The 17,646-nt window shown below is 42.3% G+C and overlaps 1 protein-coding gene across 4 annotated transcripts in view; it reads right to left on the bottom strand.

Annotated features, from left to right (window-relative positions):
• The window catches only part of LOC139575443 (protein shisa-6-like), a 69,761-nt gene extending 52,347 nt beyond the window's left edge, over nt 1–17,414 (bottom strand). The window contains exons 1-3 of one of the 4 annotated variants that reach the window (XM_071400412.1): nt 17,178–17,414; nt 15,629–16,626; nt 9,645–9,793 (exon numbers count right to left, since the gene is read on the bottom strand). In XM_071400412.1, the coding sequence (XP_071256513.1) occupies nt 9,645–9,793; nt 15,629–16,173 (694 nt within the window). In that variant the 5' untranslated portion in view covers nt 16,174–16,626; nt 17,178–17,414. The remainder of the gene's footprint in view (nt 1–9,644; nt 9,794–15,628; nt 16,627–17,177) is intronic. The other 3 variants (XM_071400430.1, XM_071400406.1, XM_071400421.1) reach the window with 3 other exon arrangements.
• Nucleotides 17,415–17,646: the final 232 nt, after the last annotated feature.

Genomic DNA, 17,646 nt, shown 5'->3' with positions numbered 1-17,646 from the left:
TAAGTCATGGCTAATATAGCCGACAGCTATATATAACTTTGCTTGTACAGCATGTTGGCTAACGTAACATTAAGTCAATGAGCCTCCATACAGTCAGTCAGTGCGGGAACGTGTTCATTGGACCCAAGATTGAGCTACAACTGGCTAGGCAGTTGGTAGCCTAAATCCTGCCTGATGTTACTGCTGTTCCTAAATCTATTGACATACGTTAGCCTACTGTAACCACACACAGAGAGGGTTTGTGTGTTGTGTGTTTAGGTTGGGCGATTGTGTATAAGCCTACATCGCGTGATAGTTGATCGCTATGGGGGGTCTTTCTCATGGCTACCCATGTATTTCCATGGAAATATAATGTTTATTTGGAAAGTAATAAATATATATATTTTATAAAGCATTCATGATTTGCGTAAATGTAGTATACTTGTCACGCCCTGACCATAGATTGCTTTGTATGTTTCTAATTTTTGTTTGGTCAGGGTGTGATGTGGGTGGGCATTCTATGTTTGTATGTCTGTTTTCTATTTCTATTGTGTTTGGCCTGGTATGGTTCCCAATCAGAGGCAGCTGTCAATCGTTGTCTCTGATTGAGAACCATACTTAGGTAGCCTGTTTTCCCACTTTGAATTGTGGGTGGTTATTTTCTGTTTAGTGTTTGTTGCACCTTTCAGAACTGTTCGTTGGTCGTTTTGTTGTTTTTTGTTCGAGTGTTCATATTTATTAAAAGTATTATGAATACTTATCACGCTGCACTTTGGTCCTCTTCTCCTTCTCTCGACGACGTTCGTGACAATACTAACTATTACTCTTGTTAAAAATATGAAATGGTATTACATTTGGTGAAGAGTACATTATGACTTGTTTAGGATTCGAAACTCAAAGTTTAGGACTTGAGACTTGACTCGGACTTGCCTGCCTTGACTTGGGACTTGACTTGAGTGCTAAGACTTGAGACTTACTTGTGACTTGTAAAACAATGACTTGGTCCCACCTCTGGTCTTAATACATCCAACCACCCTAGTTAATGAACGTATTGTATGATGCATTAGCCTCATTCTTTAGTTAGCTGAATAGCTGTGTTCACGGGAGTTTGTCTTTTATGGAGTCTTAGTTCAGTTCAGCCAGTACTCTGACAGATAGTGAGGAGGCCTCTGTATTTCACTCCCTCTTTGGCTCAGACAACTGGTAAAGGAACAGGGACACAGAGGGAAAGGAAGGTCTTACATTAACAATTTATGCTGTCTGATGTACACTCAGGATCATCACCACCGCAAAAGGTCACACTCCCCAAAGCTGCGAGCTGGGGGAGCTAGTGAAGACCTCCCCTTCTCATATCGTTCACAAATTAAACAAAGATTCCCATTTAGGGTCAAAAGCCCTGCCCTTTTGCCAAAGCAGGTAAGACATTCAAACTTTAATTGGATGGCAAAATGTCTTTCAGGCTTGGGCACTTGACCCTGATGATGTGGAGAGATTCTAAAGAACCCTTCTAACCGAGACACTCTCCTGTGTTTTAAAACTGATTCATTCCATCCTCAATTTATACAGTAGAACACTTTTGCCCCACATAGACCTACAATATGGAGGGACCTTATATAAATGATTCATAAACTGTGTAATTGGATCTATCTTCATAATCATGACAGCTGCATTGTAGTACTGTATCTATGAAATGTCAGTTTATAAAAAATGTGCCTTGCAACAAAACATTTCATCCTGGATTTCCTTGGTCTTAAAGATCACAATGTAACATAATTTGTTCCAAGATGATATATTGTGTCTGGCTGGAACAAGTCCTGTAAATGAGAGTGCAGAGGTCCACAATGGACCGTCAAAGTGCCTGCCAGCAGTCTGACGACAACCATTTGTCCTGCCAATCGAACACCAAAATGTTGTGCACAAAAAGATGCAGGTAGGCTGAGAAAGTGAGTGTGTGTCAGACAGTGAAAGCTTAAACTGAAAATAGAGGAGAAACAACATGACGGTCTGTCTTACAAAGGCCTATTGAGTTCCCCTCCCCTAGCTCTCTTCCTTCCTGTTAGTGCCAGTCTGCATTAGCTGGCAAATAGTTCAACAGCCTCATCTCAATGGAGCAACTTCAAAGTCAATAGCGTCACTCAGACCTTTGGGCCATAGAGGCAGATATCGAACCACATTTCAAATTATCATAATGAGAAGGAACACCTGGGACCATTAGCCCTGGTCTTCATTACACTGACGTTTGACACAGGCCTGAGCTCTCTAAAGCCTGTTTGGTTCTGTTTTCAAGCCCAACGGATACTGTAAACTGATTGCTGAAACATTTTGCCCATCACTGTTACTTTGGGATTTTCATACTTAGAAACTAGTAAATACGTAATGACTCTCAGGATTCAAGAAGTTGACTGTGTCCAATTTATGCTGAATAAAAAGAGGCTTTTATGTGCAAGTTTTTTAAATCTGTTCGAAGTATGCCTTCATGAAGTGTTCTTGGCTTAGAATAATACCAAGGGGAAAACAACTGCAACACATACAATGCATTCTGAAAGTATTCAGACCTCTTCCCTTTTTCCACATTACAGCCTTATTCTAAAATGGATGAAATCATTTACACAGTCTACACAGAATGCCCCATAAAAAAACAGAAATACCTTATAAGTATTCAGACCCTTTGCTATTAGACTTCGAAATTGAGCTCAGGTGCATCCTGTTTCCATTGATCATCCTTGAGATGTTTCTACAATTTGATTGGAGTCCACCTGTGGTAAATTCAATTGATTGGACATGATTTGGAAAGGCACAAACCTGTCTATATAAGGTCCCACAGTTGACAGTGCATGTCAGAGAAAAAACCAAGCCATGAGGTCGAAGGAATTGTTCGTAGAGCTGCAAGACAGAATTGTGTCGAGGTACAGATCTGGGGAAGGGTACCAAAACATTTCTGCATCATCGAAGGTCATCAAAAACACAGTGGCCTCCATCATTCTTAAATGGAAGAAGTTTGGAATCACCAAGACTCTTCCTAAATCTGGCCGCTCGGCCAAACTGAGCAATAGGGGGAGAAGGGCCTTGGTCAGGGAGGTGACCAAGAACCTGATGGTCACTCTGAAAGAGCTCCAGAGTTCCTCTGTGGAGATGGGACAACCTTCCAGAAGGACAACCATCTCTGAAACCCTCCACCAATCAGGCCTTTATGGTAGAGTGGTCAGACGGAAGCCACTCCTCAGTAAAAGGCACATGACAGCCCGCTTAGAGTTTGCCAAAAGGCACCTAAAGGACTCTCAAACCATGAGAAGAAAGGTGGAACTCTTTTGGCCTGAATGCCAAGCGTCACGTCTGGAGGAAACCTGGCACCATCCCTATGGTGAAGCAGGGACTGGGAGACTAGTCAGGATCGAGGGAAAGATGAACAGAGCAAAATACAGAGAAATCCTTGATGAAAACTTGCTCCACAGTGCTCAGGACCTCAGATTGGTGCGAAGGTTCACCTTCCAACAGGACAATGACCCTAAGCACACAGCCAAGACAATGCAGGAGTGGCTACAGAACAAGTCTCTGAATACCCTTTAGTGGCCCAGCCAGAGGCGGACTAATCAATTTTAGAATAAGGCTGTAACGTAACAAAATGTGGAAAATGTGAAGGGGTCTGAATACTTTCCGAATGCACTGTATCTCCGCCAGTGTTTGACAAGCTGTGATGTGGATAATCAGCTTTCTAACCTTGGTCTACTCTAAGGACAGCGCCTAAGGGCTGAATTCAGGTTCTACTGTAGGAGACGTTGACTATGATACATTGTGTTCTTATGCTGAAATACACTGATACATTATCTCGAACGGGTAATTTAACTGATTTTCCTTTAGCAGAAGACTTTAGGGTCCAAGCAGAGACCAACCAACATCAATGAGAAAAATATGTTAGAACATAATATATTTCCAAGTGTGAAAATAAAACAACATAGAATAGAATCTGAATTGTGAAAAACAGATATAATCATTTGAGGATCTTATGTATTACTGCAGATTCCCAGGTATATCCACATATAATCTACATGAGCCACCAAAGACACCAACTAGCATTGTAATACAGTATGTAATGGAACCATACTGTATTTGAGGCTAGTTCAGTCAAGGCCAGTTTAACCCAGTATAGTACAGCTGATGCCAGACTTGAGAGAGCCCCGTACAGTATTTCACAACAGAAAGATGAGTCGTGTCAGAAAGGAGGCCACAAGGGATGAAGACCAATTACAGGACTGACATGAACCCAAACAAAATAGTCAGCCTCTAGGGAAGTATCCTGCATAGTCCACAATCTCTTAATGTAAAACACTGGGGAAGTATCCAGCGTAGTCCACAATCTCTTAATGTAAAACACTGGGGAAGTATCCAGCGTAGTCCACAATCTCTTAATGTAAAACACTGGGGATGTGTCCAGCGTAGTCCACAGTCTCTTAATGTAAAACACTGGGGAAGTATCCAGCGTAGTCCACAATCTCTTAATGTAAAACACTGGGGATGTGTCCAGCACAGTCCACAATCTCTTAATGTAAAACACTGGGGATGTGTCCAGCACAGTCCACAATCTCTTAATGTAAAACACTGGGGAAGTATCCAGCGTAGTCCACAATCTCTTAATGTAAAACACTGGGGAAGTATCCAGCGTAGTCCACAATCCCTTAATGTAAAACACTGGGGATGTGTCCAGCGTAGTCCACAATCTCTTAATGTAAAACACTGGGGATGTGTCCAGCACAGTCCACAATCTCTTAATGTAAAACACTGGGGAAGTATCCAGCGTAGTCCACAATCTCTTAATGTAAAACACTGGGGATGTGTCCAGCACAGTCCACAATCTCTTAATGTAAAACACTGGGGACGTATCCAGCGTAGTCCACAATCTCTTAATGTAAAACACTGGGGATGTGTCCAGCACAGTCCACAATCTCTTAATGTAAAACACTGGGGATGTGTCCAGCACAGTCCACAATCTCTTAATGTAAAACACTGGGGATGTGTCCAGCACAGTCCGCAATCTCTTAATGTAAAACACTGGGGATGTGTCCAGCACAGTCCACAATCTCTTAATGTAAAACACTGGGGATGTATCCAGCGTAGTCCACAATCTCTTAATGTAAAACACTGGGGAAGTATCCAGCGTAGTCCACAATCTCTTAATGTAAAACACTGGGGAAGTATCCAGCGTAGTCCACAATCTCTTAATGTAAAACACTGGGGATGTGTCCAGCGTAGTCCACAATCTCTTAATGTAAAATGTCACGGAGGCGCTCCGCACTGCTAAAGCTAACTCTCTCTCCTCTGCTCTCATCCTTCTAGACCTATCGGCTGCCTTTGATACTGTGAACCATCAGATCCTCCTCTCTACCCTCTCCGAGCTGGGCATCTCCGGCGCGGCCCACGCTTGGATTGCGTCCTACCTGACAGGTCGCTCCTACCAGGTGGCGTGGCGAGAATCTGTCTCCGCACCACGTGCTCTCACCACTGGTGTCCCCCAGGGCTCTGTTCTAGGCCCTCTCCTATTCTCGCTATACACCAAGTCACTTGGCTCTGTCATATCCTCACATGGTCTCTCCTATCATTGCTATGCAGACGACACACAATTAATCTTCTCCTTTCCCCCCTCTGATAACCAGGTGGTGAATCGCATCTCTGCATGTCTGGCAGACATATCAGTGTGGATGACGGATCACCACCTCAAGCTGAACCTCGGCAAGACGGAGCTGCTCTTCCTCCCGGGGAAGGACTGCCCATTCCATGATCTCGCCATCACGGTTGACAACTCCATTGTGTCCTCCTCCCAGAGTGCTAAGAACCTTGGCGTGATCCTGGACAACACCCTGTCGTTCTCAACTAACATCAAGGCGGTGACCCGTTCCTGTAGGTTCATGCTCTACAACATTCGCAGAGTACGACCCTGCCTCACGCAGGAAGCGGCGCAGGTCCTAATCCAGGCACTTGTCATCTCCCGTCTGGATTACTGCAACTCACTGTTGGCTGGGCTCCCTGCCTGTGCCATTAAACCCCTACAACTCATCCAGAACGCCGCAGCCCGTCTGGTGTTCAACTTTCCCAAGTTCTCTCACGTCACCCCGCTCCTCCGCTCTCTCCACTGGCTTCCAGTTGAAGCTCGCATCCGCTACAAGACCATGGTGCTTGCCTACGGAGCTGTGAGGGGAACGGCACCACCGTACCTTCAGGCTCTGATCAGGCCCTACACCCAAACAAGGGCACTGCGTTCATCCACCTCTGGCCTGCTCGCCTCCCTACCTCTGAGGAAGTACAGTTCCCGCTCAGCCCAGTCAAAACTGTTCGCTGCTCTGGCACCCCAATGGTGGAACAAACTCCCTCACGACGCCAGGTCAGCGGAGTCAATCACCAACTTCCGGAGACACCTGAAACCCCACCTCTTTAAGGAATACCTAGGATAGGATAAAGTAATCCTTCTAACCCCCCCCCCCCCTTAAAAGAGTTAGATGCACTATTGTAAAGTGGTTGTTCCACTGGATATCATAAGGTGAATGCACCAATTTGTAAGTCGCTCTGGATAAGAGCGTCTGCTAAATGACTTAAATGTAAATGTAAATGTAAAACACTGGGGATGTGTCCAGCACAGTCCACAATCTCTTAATGTAAAACACTGGGGAAGTATCCAGCATAGTCCACAATCTCTTAATGTAAAACACTGGGGATGTGTCCAGCACAGTCCACAATCTCTTAATGTAAAACACTGGGGATGTGTCCAGCACAGTCCACAATCTCTTAATGTAAAACACTGGGGAAGTATCCAGCGTAGTCCACAATCTCTTAATGTAAAACACTGGGGATGTGTCCAGCACAGTCCACAATCTCTTAATGTAAAACACTGGGGAAGTATCCAGCATAGTCCACAATCTCTTAATGTAAAACACTGGGGAAGTATCCAGCACAGTCCACAATCTCTTAATGTAAAACACTGGGGATGTGTCCAGCACAGTCCACAATCTCTTAATGTAAAACACTGGGGAAGTATTATCAGGTTCTTATTTTTTAGAGTAAATAACTCACGGACACTAGAGAAGCTTTAACCAAGTGTAATTCTTCCTACAGGTTCTGTAGAGCTGTAATCAGACAGCAAAACATTTCTCTCAATCACAGTTATATACATCCTACTTAAGACACTCCCTCTCTCCTATCCTTAGTTTATGCCCAAGAGAAAGAAGGTAACCAGATACTAACCCTGATTACTCCCTTAAGGGGAACTGACCTCACCCCTCCTTCACCTAATCCACAGATATCCATCTGTCTTCCCTACATCAACACATCGCTCTCCTCTCCTCCATCAAACACATTCCAAAGCCTTCTGGGTTGCTACAGATTATTTCTATTCAAGGCTTCGTCTCTATCATTTATTTAATATCTCAATGTTCAAAGTTTAGCCGATTCCAACAGTATGCAGCACAGTCCATAATCTCTTAATGTTAAACACTGGGGAAGTATGCAGCACAGTCCATAATCTCTTAATGTAAAACACTGGGGAAGTATGCAGCACAGTCCATAATCTCTTAATGTTAAACACTGGGGAAGTATGCAGCACAGTCCATAATCTCTTAATGTAAAACACTGGGGAAGTATGCAGCACAGTCCATAATCTCTTAATGTAAAACACTGGGGAAGTATGCAGCACAGTCCATAAACTCTTAATGTTAAACACTGGGGAAGTATGCAGCACAGTCCATAATCTCTTAATGTAAAACACTGGGGAAGTATGCAGCACAGTCCATAATCTCTTAATGTAAAACACTGGGGTGTAATGGTAGTCTGGAGGTCACTTCAGGGTTAACATTATGGATTAATGAAGCACAGTGAGAGCTGTTAGAGGGGATGAAAGCCGATAAGGGGTTAGACAATCCTAGTTTTGGGCAACTGTAAAATGGCAGTCAAAGTGGTTATTGATTCCAATGAGAATTATTGAAGTGTCAAGTGCTGGAATTCAGGCAAACATAACTGTAACTACCTCTGTGTGCTAGCCCTTACAGTGGTTTCATTTAATAAACTGCACATACCAGCAGCTGTGGCTTTTGTGGCTCGAGTCAAGTCTGAGAAAAGCGGCTCACATCCCATGGTGTAGCACGTAACAGTTCTCCTCTGACACAATCCCTGGGTGAGGAGGAGTGTCTACTTTGACAAGAGAGTGAAGCATAACACTGAATCTGGGACACCATACTCGGGCACTTAGCAAGCGATCCCCGGAGCAGGGATCTGCAGACCGGATAAAAGAAGGAGGAACAGCGATGCAAGACAGAATTATCTCAGGACAAAAGCCATGTGTCTCCCGAAGAACATATTAATTTGCATCTCCATTTTGAGCCAATGCTGAGTAGGCTTATGGAACCCCAGCATGAAAATAGACTCAGCTGAGGCCCTTTGTCTAAACTGCTATATCGTTTTCAGTCTTAAAAAATATATACTTAAGTAGCAGGGCCCCATCATCAATTTGGGGGAGTAGTGAACTACATGTGGTTTAACTAGCAATTTAAATACATTTTTGCAGTAGCTTTGTGGTAGTTGACCTAAATTCAAATCTTGGTAGTGTTTTCAGTAGTTCATTACTCTGTTGCCATGTAGTGGTGTAGCTTACTACTGGAACTACACACAACTTTTTTTTGTTGCAAAAATAAAATATTGGTGAAGTAGGCAAGAATTGCCTTTATTTTTCAGCATCAAACCTGCCTAATTCTCACTTGAAACACTTTTTGTGTGCCTCATTCCACATGTTTGAGTTTAATAGGCCAGAATACACATTCTGTTAACATCTGACTCCAGAGTGATATGTTCTTGCAATGTGTAGTCTGTGACATTTCAGATTCAGGTATGATAATTTTTCGCTAAGTAGTTTGGATGTCGTGAACTACTTTTTAAAAGTAACTTTAAGGTTAGCTTTAGTGTAGTTTAACTTACAATAGTGTGAAGTAACTGGTAGCTCGTTAATTATATTTTCAGAGTAGCTTCCCCAACACTGCCCATCATCTATTTCAGTGCGTGTGTCAAAGACCATTTTGACCAATAATGAAAGCAATAAAGTCCCACTTTACAATGCAAAGGTCGCATACCATAGAAATAACATTGTTGTACACATGTCAGCCAAGTATAATGACAGTAGTTATATATACTGTTACATAGAAGCGTGTACAATGGAGATTACTGTGTAGTCATAAAAAGCTATTGAAAGTCCATAATAGAATGTCTCCTTATTCAGTCATCCCTGCTTGTCTCGTTTCTATGAGATTTCTATAGATCTACCTCCATAATTCCTACCAATCACTACTGTATATATGAAATTCAGACTGGATCTCCACCACTCAGAGAATGTAACTGAGGGCAAAGAATATGGCTTTAATAACACCTTCTCTTTTATGTTCTCATGACATTTATATTGAACCTCTTTTTATTTTATCTAACTATTTAACATAACCTCTGTTTCCATAGTAACTCTGTCATCTTGGGTATCGATTTTATACAGAGAAAGGACTTTGATTCAACTCATAGTGCACCATGCAGCGTACTAGAGGTAAAGACCATTTCAGAACCTATGCTTAGGACAAATACAGTTTGAATCATTTTTGCAAGATATTCTTGTGAATATGTGAAGTAAAAACAGTGCAGGTACCCACCGTGGTTTGCTAGCATGGTGTGAACTGGGGTGTAATGGTTCTTGGACGTTCGGAGAGGTGTGTCTATGTCTTTGGGTGAACCCTCCAACGCTGCAATATTTTCATTCTCCTTATTTAGTCCTTGTTGCCTCAAAATGTCTGCAAGGGCTCTGCAAAAGAAATGTAAAAACACAGATGTAATTTTATCGTTTTCAGACTATACAAACAGAACCAGAAATACTTTCCTGTTTTCAATCACCGACAACCATTATTCTCAACATCCCCAGGTCTACTTAATTGATTTAGTTACATACAGCTCCAATTGTGTTGGTGGAGCTCCAGAACAAGGCACAGTGTAAAGTGTAATTACACCCAAGGTGGCCAATGGGCCAGGTTTCAATACTGAGCCACACTGAGTACAGATGGGCCTTTCCCCTCAGGCCAAGGGAAGACAGCTAAAACCATTCATCAATGTTCCTTGAAGAACGTTCTGCTAGAGCTATACGCCCCCACTACTAAGGTTTAAATGGGAATCTAACTCCTACCAAGTTACCAATTTTTAAGGGCTCTACACAAAGCATCTTGCTATCACCATTTTCAACATTGGTCCCCATTGAAGTACAGTGGTGAGGATGGTGGACATATTGGTTTCTTCAAAGAGCTGAAAGGGTAATGTAACTGTGTCAAAGTCGACCTGAGTCAACTTCTTTCCATAACTCTCTGTGACTTTGGGAGCTATGTATTAATAGCCTTTCCCTACTAGGATGGGCACACTTTAACCATATCCTTTTCACAGACTGAGGCGACCTGGTTTTCATCGCCCCAGTTGACTACTTTGTGTCTTGTATAGCAGGAACACGTTCAACCAGTCCCACACAGTGGAGGAATAGAGGTGCTTTTAAAAAATATTGTGTTTGAAAACCCCAAAGTCTAGACCTGTCACAGTTTCCTCTCCTACAAAATCTCTTAGGTAAATCATGTTTCAATAGCACCAGTATATTCCTATGTATGGGAAGGGGAAAAAACATCTACAAGAAATGGGAACGTATAAAATAATCTTCAAACGATACACCCATCATCCATCGAGGGAGTAAAGTAAATATTGTAAAGAGAAGTGAAAATAAATTGTAATTCCCTTTACACTGCACTTGCAGCACATGACAGAGGATGTAGTTCAGTCTTGTTGGTTATCAGAGGGACTTGCCTCCGCAGTGAAATGGGATTTTTTCTTCTCTTTTTTTCTATTTTAACACATGTCTACATTGTCAAACAGATAAGGAAGCCTAGAATGTGTTTACAGATATGGCGACATGTTTGCAATTATTTCAGACTGAGACAGAGATTGAATTATTATGAGCATGTGGTGTAGATGTTCAACAATTCTATCATCTGCATTCTAAACGGATTAGTTTAGTTTATTAGGATCCCATTAGCTACTGCACATGCAGCAGCTACTCTTCCTGGGGTACACATACAATGTACAAATACATGACAAAGTACAGAACAGTTATAGACAAGAAAAACATAAGATATTACATTAAATTTAAAATTTAAAATGCACATTAAATAAGAGTTATATATTTGAAAGAGACCAAGAGACAACAAAAATAGTATTTACATATTCATATTATTCATAGTATTCACATATTCATATTCTTATATACAATACATTAAATCTTTAGAAATAGGAGAGATGATGTGATACAACATACATTTGTTTGGTCCGTTTTTTAAAGCTAAACTTACTTTTTGCCTGAGTAAGGTCTTGTGGCAGAGCATTCCACAATGACATGGCTCTAAACATACAGTAACTGAGCGATGCATTAAATGTGTCTCTGGTTTGGGTACTGTGACGAAACCCATGGTGGTGTATCTGGTGGAGTATGTACAGTATGTCTGTTTGAAGTGTATGCATATAGATTATACAAGTGGTTAGGCATTTTCAACACACACATTTCTTAAAAAGACTAGAAGAGAAGTAACACATTTCTCCTCAACCCTCAACCATGAAAGACTCATGCATGCTATTGATGTTAGTTCTGTGTGTACAGTTAAGGGCAAGGCTGCTTTGTTTTGTGCCAGCTGCAGCTTTACTAGGTCTTTCTTTGCTGCACCGGACCATTTACCAATTAAAATAGGTTCAAAAGCCTTGGGGAGACAAAAATGGAAACCAATGTGAATGTCTACTCCCCTTGGATCCTGAACTCCACAAAATGTTTGTCAAGCCATGATTCATGGCTGAATGAATATGTTAGAAAAGTATTGCAGCATTGACCCTGCCTATCAGGTTGTCAGTAATCTTGGTTAATGCAGAACTAAAATCTTTTGTAATTTGGTCAGATGCTCGAGGACCAGTACCAGTACCAATTAGGTATATGTAGTCTGTCTATGAGAGATTAGGTTGTCAGGAACACCAAAGAAATTAATATTCCCAATGTGAGCAAAGAGAAGGATATCACTGATATGCCAACCACTAATGGAGTAGAAGCAGACACTGGAGAGGAAATAAATCCATGTAGGTGTGCTTTACATACATTAACGTTAAACAAGAGACATTGCAAAGTCATACTATCTCACCTACCTCACCCAATCTGCTTTCTCTGCCCAATATTAGAGTAAAATCGCTCAAAAATGACATATTCAATCTCACTGCATGCAGGTCAATTTAGAAATCCCTTTTGAATGTATTGGAACTGACTCTCACTGGCATAACAAAACTGAATATGTTGCAAAAAAGAGTAGATACTTTTTTGCAACAGATCCATCTTAAATTGCATCCAGGTTTGCTTTCGAGAAAGTGATCAATATAGACCACTCAAATCCCTGGCTTTGGCCTTCACTCGACATTTATTGTGCCTCCGTGAAGGTCACAGAAGAAACAACAAAGGTCTGCCAATGCCTTAGCATTCCCCTCACAATCCAGCCCCAGTCACTGAGATAAAACTCTGAATCACTTCACAGGGCTAAATACATTTAAACCATTGCCTAGTATATAGTTAATCCCATGTTCCAATACAGCTTTCTAGACAGGGTTATCAGCATGGATGTCTCAAGCCAGCCACAGAAGTTAATTTTTTCCCCCGGGAGAGATCATTATTACCAAATGTGCCAAATGATTGTTGGAAATAAATCATTAAAAAAGCTACTGAATGTCCACTATGCAATGTCACCTCGTTTAGTCATCCCTACTCTGGCTGCATTTACACAGGCAGCCCAATTCTGATTTTACACTAATTGGTCTTTTGACCAGTCACATGAGATATTTTCACATTATATATTTTTTGAGCTGATCTGATTGGTCAAAAGACCAATTAGTACAAAAAAAATCTGAATTGGGCAGCATCTGTCTCATCTCTCTCACCACCACTCATACTGATGTGGTGGTGGCAGTGAGCATCTCCATTTGAAAGTACGCCCCATGGCTAGGATAGGAGAGCATTAAGGGGCCAGAAATCCTCACAGTCTCCTCAGTTCTGAGTACTGAGATGGAGGCACTGCCACAGCCTCAGAAGTCTAATACTCTTTAGTGGGATCAAAGTGAGTCGTTTGGTAGGTTGCATGAAATAGCTTTGACTAGAACTGTAGGAATACACTAGAGACAGACAAATATTGGTATCATATTTCTACTTGTACTGTCATCGTTGAAACTGTCAAGGTAATGGCTTGGCTTGCATTTAAGGATTGTATATTTGAATGTCACTCTACGAGCAGAAAAATGTGTCTGAGAACATTATCTCTTAAACCAAAGACCTGTGCTTGACAGCATCTTTTGGTGTGACTATTAAATCAATAGCTATTGAGGTTGTAGACATAACCATGAATTTTCGAAAGGAAAAATGAATGGGGGGCACTTATCCAAGCCTTGTTCTCGTATATATATTTTGTCAACAGAACCGTCCACCTGAAAGATTTCTCTTCAGAACCAGACGTTTAATAAACTGAGGGGAACAAAAAGGATTCCTTTCTAATGCTTTGATATGCATTGTTCAGCTAGGAGTCAATGACATTTGACAGGCTGAAGTATGGACTTCTAACAACAGTGTGAGTGTGACTCATCTAACAGCAGAAGTATTAATGGAGAAAACAGGTGCTGAGGTTAATGGATGTTGTGGGAGACAGATCTATGGTTGTAGATCCCTGTCATGAGAAGATGACAGTTAGTGTCATCCTTGGAGCTTACCCCATACTGAACATCTGGCCACCGCTACAGTTCAAGTTGCATTTAACTCCAGACAAAGGTCTTCCAGTCTGCTAGACCAGCCACTATATCCACTAGGTTTGTGGTACAAATGATCTCTAGTGGAGAAATATAAATGTTCTATCTAGGGTTGATGCCATGGGAGGGGCTTGCTTAAGAATGGGTACAAATGAATACTGCATGGAGTCTGAGAACAATCAATCTGAATTCCACTCACTGCCTTGATTTTATGGAGCCAGCAGGTAACGAGGGTACAGAAGCCAGTCCTAGCAAGGCACAATTAGCCTCACATGGGCTTTAATCAAGATCTTAGCTTTGGCTGAACAGGTAGACAACCCCCTCTGCTATGGGCTAATAGACACCAGACCACCATTAGACAACCACAATGATTGGCTAACCACATGTGGTTTCTCCACCCAAACCATCTCTTTGGGTACTGTCTTGTTATAGCTTTTCTTGCAAGGCATAGGTATACTACTCACATACAACACCGTGAGTGAATGAGATAGCTGCTGGCTTAATCTGCAAAATTCATCATGGCGGGTTGATGTCAGAGCACAAAATCCCTAACATACTCCTCCACTTCAGAAGGTTAACAGTCTTTCAATTCAGACTACAGTACATTAGTTACTCTCCTAGCTCTAGGAAGTGCTTAACAATATAGTCAAGGCTTCTAATGTGTCATGGAAAAAATCACCAGCTTCAATAATTGCGGAGGCAATTTGTTATTTTCAGCACCTATCCAAATACTTGGAAATTGTTGGACTGCATAGTGCCTGATTATAAGGATTGTTGGTACAGTATGCATTCATAGGGACATAATATAATGAATACATTGAGACATTGATTCCTCAGCAGTTAGATGTATTCCACTATAATGTGTTTAGCTCATACTTTCCCAACAGCAGTCCATCCATGGGTCATTATCACGTAAGATACAAAGCCAATCAAAAGAAGGGAGAGTGACATCTGTACAGTATGTCCTCTGGGTTGTTAGCAGTGAAGCAACCCAACCTTGCTCCTAGCCTGAATGTTATACCGTGACCATGAATGTGATGCCTTTTCTTTGACAGAGCCATTCAATTCCACACCTGCCTCATGGAGGTTTGTTTGTGCTGCTGATGAAAACGGAACAATACTTTAGTTGACAAGAGACATTTAATGTTCCAATGTATGGTGGTGGTTGTGGTGGTGTTTGTAGTGGTAGTGGTAGTAGTGGTGGTGGTAGTGGTGAATCGGGTTGACTGTCAGTTGGGGGATTGTGTATATCTGCATAAGAGAGGTATTTGAAAAGGAGTTGATTGTAATGATCAGTTTCCCTTTGCATAATGGCTTGCAGGTGGTGTAACATTTATTTTTCAGAGAGGAATGAAATTGAGCATCATTGTGAATTATGGCTTCATCCCTATTCAAAAGTTGAGCATATAGCTGCACACCTGTGATGGTCAGATTTATATGCATCATTGTGATGAAGTACTCATGATTTAGTCTATTCACAAATCTAATTTAGCTTTCTATACCCACTGTACACATTTTTACTGTCATCAGCAGACTTTTCATGTCTGTGAAAACTGAAGTTGGTGTTTCTTAACAGTGATTGCACACACACACACACACACACACACACACACACACACACACACACACACACACACACACACACACACACACGCACGCACGCACGCACGCACGCACGCACGCACGCACGCACACACACACACACACACACACACACACACACACAGCGGAAAAAAGTGGCCCTCATAATAAATTACTATTTCTTAACCTGAATGTCAGGGTGACTTACCTATGGACATTCATTTCCTGAGGGGGCTTGGTTGCTTTGTCGTAGGCAACTTTTGCAGAAACTCCGATGAGTATGATAAAAGCTATGACACCACAGGTGATGTATACCGTTGTGTTAGTCTGATCCAAGTCAGGGTCGTAAGTGTCACCTGTTGGTGCCGGGGAGGGAGGCTGCGTTTTGATCCAATCTGGGGTGTTATAATTTGTGCAAGTTTTCTGTTCTATGCGTTTCCCTTTTTCTGCACAGCAATAGCGCAGGAAACAACTTCCACAACAGTAGCGGTGCTCGGTGTTGTTGCACTCGAACACTTTATCGTACGCTCCGCTCACGTCATAGTAGCCCAGGCACGTGTCATGGGTAGCGATCGAAGGTGCCTGGACCTGAGTGTTTCGCCGCGGAACCGCAGTAGGCGCCTCCGTGCCGTTCACCTCCTTCATCTTCTGATTCCGCTTTGGAGCGTTTTTCTTCTTGTTGGCTGTAGCCGCGCACAGTACATTCAGCGGGTCCAAGTAAATCAAAAGAAGCAGAAGATGCTGTATCCCCATGATTTGAGGTTGTATGTCTTTGCTGATCCGATCGATTGCCCCCCACTTTTTTTAGTTGTATGCTTTCTCTCCTCACACGAAGACCTCTGCTTCTTTACCTAGCCGTGCTCCTGCCACTGACCCAGTCTTGCGGCTGTCCACAGGGGTTCATTTCCGAAGCCCTTTTCCAACTGTCCACTGCTGAGAGTGTCATGCTCTGGTTGAGGGAAGGACGCTTCTTGCACCAATCAATTGCAGTCGGACGACCGTGTCACACATTGTGCAGCATCCTCCGAATATAAGTGGAGTTCTGTGGTCATCGGGGGACTTTTGGTTGGAGGAAGTGTCATTTGGATTCAGCTTGAGAAATGGGCTGAAGAATCCCCTCCGGCTGTCTCCGACAATGCCATCTACCATAAGTATATCTTTATTAGCAAAGCTCTAAATCTTGCACAGTTGAACGCTGATTGTGTTCTGTAGAAAAAGCAGGAGAGAAAGACAGAGGATTCAGTAAATTCCTACTGTAAAAAAATACTTTGTTAAAATAAAAAAAAGGACCAAACATTTTGCATAAGAAAAATAACATAACAATCTGCACAAAATTAAATCTAATTTTATGAATTGCGTATCACTGCCAATTTAACAGACGCATATGAACACGCGTAAAACAATTCTGCTCAGTCAAACAAACGTTCCCTCGCAGACGCGCGAACTGTTTCAGCACCATGGACAGCGCTACCCAGCGCGGACACTATGCGGATATATCTTTGAGTAGTTCTTGGTGCTATGCTTTCTATTTTTGAATGTCCACTTCAAAGTTATAACGCAGACAACTAAAAAGTCTTAACTCATTTTCCAGAGAAATAGCCTAACATATTCAATGCTGGTAGTTCCCCCCCTCTTTTCTTGTACGAAGTTTACTTTCCTCCAGCTCTATTCATGGAGAGAAGAAGACGAATCTAACGAAACTTTTGTACAAACAAGACAACCAAAATCACACAGCAACTAAACAGATAAGCACTTACCCGTTGATGGTTTCCGGCAACTGGGTGTCTCGACTCTGCCACAGACTGAACCAAAGTACCTCAGCTCCGCGTGAGACCCCGCTCTGCTCAGACCCGACTCCATCCCTCACTCCCCCCTCCACATGAGCGCGTCTACGTCACCAATACAGGTACCTCAGTTAATTAGAAAACGGCCCCTGACAGCAGTGTGCTCGGTCATGCCTACAGGCTGCACTCAATAATCTGGACCATTCTAGAACTGCATTAGAGCTTTCTCTTTCAGAGTGCGACGTTGGTGGTGTAAATCTTCGCTCTACTGCACAATGCTGCGTTCACTCATACCATGTAACAGCAGCATGTTGCAATTGTTGGTGCTTCTATATAGTTGGCTTTTATTATGCCCTATTATGCGAGAGATTGGGAATGATCTGCTTTAGGTAATACAATAACATGCCACAATATGCTGGTAATACACAGTTTAACATGCCAT

Source organism: Salvelinus alpinus, chromosome 1 (assembly GCF_045679555.1).
Source record: "Salvelinus alpinus chromosome 1, SLU_Salpinus.1, whole genome shotgun sequence".
NCBI lineage: Eukaryota > Metazoa > Chordata > Actinopteri > Salmoniformes > Salmonidae > Salvelinus > Salvelinus alpinus.
The sequence above is the reverse complement of the archived record's forward strand: the minus strand, read 5'-3'. Positions and strand labels throughout refer to the sequence as shown.